Raw genomic sequence first — 8,095 nt, 5'->3', positions numbered from 1 at the left:
TATTTATATAAATATCATTGATGCGGTTTTGGAAAACACTTTTAATAAAACATCTTCTTCTCCTCTGCCATCTTTTACTTTGTCGTGTTTCTATTAAAATACCTTTCCCATAATAAAGTGGGCAGATTCTACACCTTTCGCACCCATGATACACCATTCTATATAAACATGTTGTAGAGGGGAGGGGGTAATATTATGGTGAGGACGAGGGAGGAGGGAGGATAACCAGACCTGGGTGTTGATTGGGTGGGTGGGTGGATGGAGAGGAGTCAGTTTCCTAACTGAACTAAATATTTAAATATTTTACATCAGTATACACATACATACTTGCATTAACCAACAAATATTATATATATATATATATACACACATATATACACACACACATATATACATATGTGTATATATATATAGACACACATGTATCCTCACAACATTTTCACTGCACTATAAGGCATTAAAATCTCAAGTATTCAATGTGTTTTTTTTTTACATTTTGATTTCCTGGCATATTTTTTGTATTTTTTAATTTTGTTTTTCTTTATTATTATTATTATTATTATTATTCATTGGTCTTGTTCTTCAATAAAACTTACTTATATTTCAGTCTAGTACGTTGCCATGGCGTGGTGGTGGTGGTGGCGGTCACCGGGGGGCGGGGGGGAATCTCTAAAGCACTCTAGACCGAGACGAGATTGACGTTGAGTACACAAAGTCAAAATGCATGCAAGTCTTGCTGTACAAATACAAAAAAACAAACAAAAAAACAGTTAATTTAGCTGTTCACTTGTGCTATTAAAGCTTGAGCAAGTCTTTCATCTATATGGCATTTGCAAAAAAAAAATTGTTTACAGCATATACATGTGAGAATATATCTAATAAGGTGTGAAAGAAACTCTGTGTGTGTGTATGTGTGTATCATTAGTTTTATAGACCCTGTTACCATAAAGTCCTGGTCAGAGAAGTTCACCATACAAAACAGCGGATTGAATTCCCACACTTTACCATCTCACCTGGGGGCCCCAAAGTTTCCAAACCTGATTTAAATTTTACCCAAGTTTTCCATGATCTACCTTTATCACTGGCACATTCTTACAATATATCTATCTGCGTATATATATATGCAAGCATGTATGTATATATATATATATATATGCAAGCATGTATGTATATATATATATATATATATATATATATATATATATATATATATATATATATATATATATATATATATATATATATATATATATATAATGTGTGTATGTATAAATATATATAAATGTATATATATATATATATGTCTATATATACATACATATATATTTATATATACGTAATGTATGTATATATATATATATGTATATTTCTATATATATATTTTCTCACACACACACATATATATATATACATACATACAGAGTTAATAAGTGTAGTTATGTACATGGTAATACTAGGAACAAAGTAAACAACAAAAAAAGAACTCAATACTTTAAGCTAAGATTAAATATTTATTTTATAGCGTTATAGTTTTTACAGTTCCAACTAACAGCATACCATTATGCAGAGTTTCATGTCTCTGTATTTAGACATTCCTCTGATGATTCTGGTTGTTGGAGCGATACCTCTTTCATTTGAAGTTTATCAGCATGGTTGGTCACGTAGTTGACTTCCAGTCTGTCATAAGATGCAGAATGGTGGTCAAGAGTTTCGGAGGTATATATAGATGTTTACACATATACACAAACATGCATCTATGTCTGTGCACATGTGTGCATGCGTATGTGTGTGTGAGTGTGTGTGTAAAATGAGAACTAGTGTACCATTACATATCTTGGTAGATTTTAATTTGGAATTGTTCAATTGATAACTAAGAGGTTTATTCCAGAAATTTCTTAAGAAAGAAGCTTTCAGTGAGCTGGTTACTTAATTTCTGTCACAAATAATTGCTCCCAACCTTGCCGTGGATCCAAATAGAGGTATTCACTTACTTATATATATACATATATATATATAAATAGAGAGAGAGAGAGAGAGAGAGAGAGAGAGAGAAAGGGGTATGGTCTGATGACATAAATTCCACTTGGCCAGAACTCCATTCACTTTGGTGAGTGGAAAAGAAATCCCTTCTTTAGGTGATATTAATAACACACACACACACACACATATATTCTTTTATTCTTTTACTTGTTTCAGTCATTTTGACTGCGGCCATGTTGGAGCACTGCCTTTAGTCGAGCAAATCGACCCCCCAGGACTTATTCTTTGTAAGCCTAGTACTTATTCTATCAGTCTCTTTTACCAAACCTCTAAGTTACGGGGATGTAAACAGCACTGGCTGTCAAGCGATGTTGGGACACACACACATACATATATCTATCATCATCATCATCATTTAACATCTGTTTTCCATGCTGGGCTTCTTTCAGTTTCCATCTACCAAATCCACTCACAAGGCTCTGGTCAGCCCGAGGCTATAGTAGAAGACTCTTGCCCAAGGTGCCACGCAGTGGGACTGAACCCGGAACCATGTGGTTGGTAAGCAAAAGAGAAATATACTTCAAACCAAAGTGTCTAAGCTGACCAAAATGCCAGTCCCATTGTAACAGTTGTGTCCAGCTCAGTATGTTAATGAATTAATCAATCTGCAGTTCTTAGGTGGAGGACAAAACTTTCCATCCTCTTAAATGAAGTCAAGACATTGTTTTCAATTTAATGATTCAGTGTTAAGAAATTATGAGTATCACATTTGTTTCAACAACTCTTTCTTCCATCATATTAAACTCCCTATTACTCAAGTCATTCATCCAATGAATAATCTTCCTAGAATCCCCACCACCTCAACTCATAACTAAATTCCCCAAGTGCTTCCATCTCTTCATTTAACAACTAAACTCCCTAATACTTACTTTGTTTCATGGCTAAACTCCTTGGTACTCCCATCACTTCATCTGATGACAAGACTACTAACTGCACTACTTCGTTTTATGACTACACTTCCCAGTACTCTCACCAATTAATGACTAAACTCCTTAATTTACATTATTTACATTTGACGGATATTTGTCCTCATCTTTTTTGTTGTTAACACAATGTTTCAGCTGATATACCCTCCAGCCTTCATCAGGTGTTCTGGGGAAATTTTGAACCTTGGCTCTCACTCCTAAGGTATTTTCCCAATGTCATTATTATTATTATTATTATTACTATTACTATTATTATTCAGGTCACTACCTGGAATCGAACTCGGAATCTTGGAATTAGTAGTCTGCGCTCTTAACCACTGCACCATATGCCCGTGGTTAACAACAAACAGGATCAAGACAAATATCTGTCAAATGTAAATAATGTACATAATTCCTCATCTCTCAAATATAGAACTGAATTCCTTAATTTACTCCAAAACATTTCATCTGAGGACCAAAATCCTCATTCTCTGCCACTAAATCTGATGACTAACCTGCTTTCTATCACAAGACACTATTTTGAGTAGTAACAATGACAAATTCTACTACTACTGCTGCTGCTGCTAATTGATGGAAGAAAACCCAATATCCCCCCCCCCAACTCCTAACTAGTTCACACTGAATCTCTTCCCTCTGAAGTTCCATGGAAAGTGGACCATACAGACAGCTCTTATCACAGCCTTGTGTTGATGTATACATGTATGTATGCATGTGTATGCATATAAGTGTGTATGTGTGTGTGTTGATATACATACATACATATTATATATATATATATGTAAAACAACTATGAATTTGTGTACATATGGATATAATTATGTGTGTGTGTGTGTGTGTGATATACATACACTTGTGAATTTATACATGTATTGACGCACATTTAGACACAACTATGCATGCACCGATGTATGTACGTATGTATGCATGTGTGTGTGTGTGTGTGTGTGTGTATATGCTAGCGCGCACAAAATTAGAAATGTGAGGAAGATGAAATACCATAGGCATGTGAGATCTTTCTAGAATGTATAATTAATCTATCATGAACATCTTTTCCAATGACAGAGTATTGATGAAGCTATAGTACACAGTAAACCATTCCTAAATCGTACACGAAATCAAAATAATTATTTTAATCAATTAATTAATTGATAATTTCTAGTATAGACAAAAGGCCAGAAATTTTGTGGAAGGGTAAATAATTAATTAAACGGAACCCAGATCTTAAGTTGTACTTTATTTTATCAGACCCTGGAAGGACGAAAGGCAAAGTTGGTCTTCAAGGGATTTGAACACAGAACATAAAGGCCCATAACTAAATACCACAAGACTGTTTTGTCTGAAGCTCTACCGGTTCTGCCAAATTTGTTCCACAATCGTCATGGGTTGTTCCTCAGCAAACCAGTGTGATTGATGACTTACTCTGGAGGTCGTTACTCAGCTAATCAATAACAGAAAAGGTGGGCAGTAGGATGGGGAGGGAGGATTAACAATATCGAGGTTGTTAATGCATCAACAACCGCTGTGAACAGCTAAAGGGAGCCAATGACGGACGATTCGTAAGACAGGAATCATTGAGCTTGACAGTACTTTGACTTGTGATCTTGAGGTGCAGACAAAGACTGCCAGTAGTCTGAAACTATGGCAAGAATGACGACGAGGAGGAAAACAAGCTGGAGTAAGATGACATGCTGTTGGCGTCTCTCAATGCGACTGACAGCTGACTGGAGCACTTCCACCTGGACAAAGACAAGACAATAACAATAATAATTGATTAATTATGTTTAAGCCTTTAGCATTCAGTTTGCTTTGTTAAATGTAATGCTTATTTATTCACTTCATTTTGAAAGTATGACATTATGCATAAAATATAATTTTAAGTTTCATTCAAATTGAAGTTGAACTTTATAATAAAAAGAAAAATTTGTAAGAAAAATTCTCAAAATTCATATTTATAAAACAATTTCCTGGCTATGTTATTTAACTAAGTTGTGCTGATGTGCATGTATATGAGTCTGGGTGTACATGTGGTGATATATGGATACCCAACTTTTGTCACTTCCACACGTGTACCACACTATAAACATGTATATATCATTTAATCCTAATTTAGCCATTACAAGAATGAAGCCAAAACTAAATAACTTACTTACTGATAGCTACAGATAGTCGAGATAATTTGATATGAATTAATTAAAAATGACCTGAACAAATTTCGCCAAACAATAGAAATGGTTGGTACTAATTTCAGTGTTGGAATAACAAAGAAACTATTTTGTGATGAATGCTAGATCTCAGCCTAACATGGCACGGAAGCCAGTCAAGGCAGCACTGGCATCGGCCACGTTCGGATGGTGCTTTTTACATATATATATATATATATATATATATATATATATATATATATATATATACACACACCACACATACATATATCTAAGCAGATTACATTTACTACCCAAAAACTGGTATAGCAATAATCATTTCAGGACCCCAAAACAGAAATCTTGGATTTGTTTCTGAATGAGCTCACACATTTTATTTCCCTCAAATTTATTAATTTTCACAACACTCTGCTACAATTTTATGAATATATATACATTTACTATTACACCTCAAAATAATTAAATAATTCCTCAGGTTCCGTCTGAAATGCCTGTTGTAGTGGATCAACAGTCATCAACATAATGAGTTTAAGTATACAGCTTTAGCAAGCATTATGGCAGACTACATCAGTATGTCAATATTTAATAACGGGTGCAGCCATCTGATGTATTTTAGAGTGTCCTCCTTAGAATTATGACCTAGGACTTCAATGAACGACACAAGATGAGAGGTTACCTCAGGGTAAACTCACTGAGAATCTTAACATGAGTGGTCTCCCATTTTTCTTTTTTTCTTTTTTTGTAAATTACAGAATGCGCCTAAATTACTTTTACAATTTGAAAAAAAATTCAGTAAAAATTAAAAACAAGGATAGTTCAGCAGAGTTTATAGGGAAACAAGCAAACAAATGAAGGTTTGTTAGCAACATCTGAACACTTCTACGTTGGCTTCATTTGTTCGAAAGAAGTTAATTGATGGAGCTCGATTTCGATACAAAGGTAACTTACGAACACGACGTATATTAAGATAGGCAAGACTGGAGTTACCTCCCTTGGTCAATGCAATAAATGAGCTATCAGAGGGAGAGGGAGGGTGACAGAGTCAATGAAGCAGAAAGAAGAGACAGTAAAAGAAAGTCATGGCACAAACCTTTTCTGTTAAAGTTGCGATGTCATTGGCTGGTTTGGAACAAACCGGTTCAGAATTTATAATACAACGTAATCTGCAAAATAAAGAATTACAACATCTGAGTGTTTACTAATCATAAAATAAAAAAATTTTGCTCATCATAAAATAAAATCCACTGTCTTCAAGTGAGTATGGGGACGAGTTCATTTCTGCATATCCCTATGAATGTATGCCTGTCTTTGCATTTATTTGTATGTGACGTGGCCAATCACACTACCGCTTGATTGGCACTTGTGCCAGTGGAACGTTGAAAGCACATTAATAATATTTTTATTATTATTATTCAGATTACTGCCTGGAATCGAACTTGGAATCTTGAGGTTAGTAGCCTGCGCTTTTAACTACTACGCCAGATCTCTTTGTCCTAATCGTTAGAGTATTGCATTCTTGTTTATTGCTAGGAAGGTTCTGGTTAAGACCATGCTCCAAAGACTGCTCCAATCAGTATCAGAAAACACAGTACGAACTTCTAGATACAGAAACCTCAAGAAAATAATGAGATGGTCATGGGTGGATTACTTTTGATCATAGGTCTATTGAATTAGGCTTGATTTGGGGCTAAATAGTAATAATAATAACCTGTAGTTAGAATAGATTACCTGGAGAATTCTAGCTTAGCTGTAATTCCAACTGTCATCAGGGGAAAATTATTTAACATACCTGTGTTCCATAATAGATTCTCTTTGAACCGTCTTCCACAGCTCTGCTACATCTTTGCTTTCATCAGTTACTTCCATTGCTCGTACCAGGAACTTATCAGACTGAATTTTGTTTTCAAAACCTGAAAAGAAGTGAACTATTTTATGAAACAAACCAATAATTACTATATTATATTACATTAAATATACTCATTTATTTCACTAAAGATGGTACATGAGGTGAAGCAAGATTAAGATTCTTGGAGTTCTGTGATGCCATATGAACTTAACCAATTACAACTTCAGGAAACCAATCACTCACCTCCAAACATGCAACCTAGGTAGACTCTATTCTCACCAGGATACATAACAAAGAGCTGGTTGTGAAAACTGGTAAATACTGTATCACTCATCATAAATTGGAGATTAGTAGCAACATCCATTACAAAGGTATTGCTAATTAGCAGTGGAGGTAAGTTTTCCCAAAAACATTATAAACAGAGTATGAAAGGTGTTCAAAAAGCTAATGCTTCTGCTGGCAACAAAAAGGTTCTCTTCTCAAATGAAGAGTAAATAGTATGATTCATGCGTACAAAGTCTGTTATTGCATTGGAGTGAAAATTGAGCATAGGCTGGAAAGAAATGAAGTCTGCATGCTCCACTGGATGTGAAGTATTAGTGTTTATTAATGATAGAACACAAATGAGTTGAGAGAAAAAGTAAGAATTAGAGGAATCAGTTGTTGTCTGCAAGAGAAAGATCCATCCAACCCATGCAAGAATCAAAAAGGGATGTAAAATGATGACCAATGGTATTACTAAACACACCTCACTAATTGCATATATGGTCAATTATATTACTAAACACACCTCACTAATTGCATATACGGTCAATTATATTACTAAACACACCTCACTAATTGCATATACGGCAGTCAATTATATTTAATAAACACACCAGACTAACCACTGGATATTTGCTTCTTAACTGGTCACTAATTTAGCAACTGGATACTAGCTTCTTAACAACTGGACATTTCAGTTAGTAAAGATAAAAGAATATTTATTTACAAGAAATTAACAACTTACAACTCAACCCAAACCTTCTTCTAAGTATCAACTCTTTGTAATTCCCTCCAAGTTGATGTATTTTTTCTGCAGACATCCACTTAACACTTTAATGTTTAAACTGGTTTCCCCC

General features: G+C 34.5%; 1 protein-coding gene across 1 annotated transcript in view; it reads right to left on the bottom strand.

Annotated features, from left to right (window-relative positions):
• Nucleotides 1-1,498: 1,498 nt before the first annotated feature.
• Nucleotides 1,499-8,095, bottom strand: part of LOC106867559 (motile sperm domain-containing protein 2) — a 71,221-nt gene continuing 64,624 nt past the window's right edge. The window contains exons 14-16 of the mRNA XM_052972259.1: nucleotides 6,918-7,038; nucleotides 6,219-6,291; nucleotides 1,499-4,702 (exon numbers count right to left, since the gene is read on the bottom strand). Of these exons, the coding sequence (XP_052828219.1) occupies nucleotides 4,535-4,702; nucleotides 6,219-6,291; nucleotides 6,918-7,038 (362 nt within the window). The 3' untranslated portion in view covers nucleotides 1,499-4,534. The remainder of the gene's footprint in view (nucleotides 4,703-6,218; nucleotides 6,292-6,917; nucleotides 7,039-8,095) is intronic.

Source organism: Octopus bimaculoides, chromosome 13 (assembly GCF_001194135.2).
Source record: "Octopus bimaculoides isolate UCB-OBI-ISO-001 chromosome 13, ASM119413v2, whole genome shotgun sequence".
In the NCBI taxonomy this organism is placed as follows: domain Eukaryota; kingdom Metazoa; phylum Mollusca; class Cephalopoda; order Octopoda; family Octopodidae; genus Octopus; species Octopus bimaculoides.
Note: the sequence above shows the minus strand (reverse complement) of the source record. Positions and strands in the feature narration are given on the sequence as shown.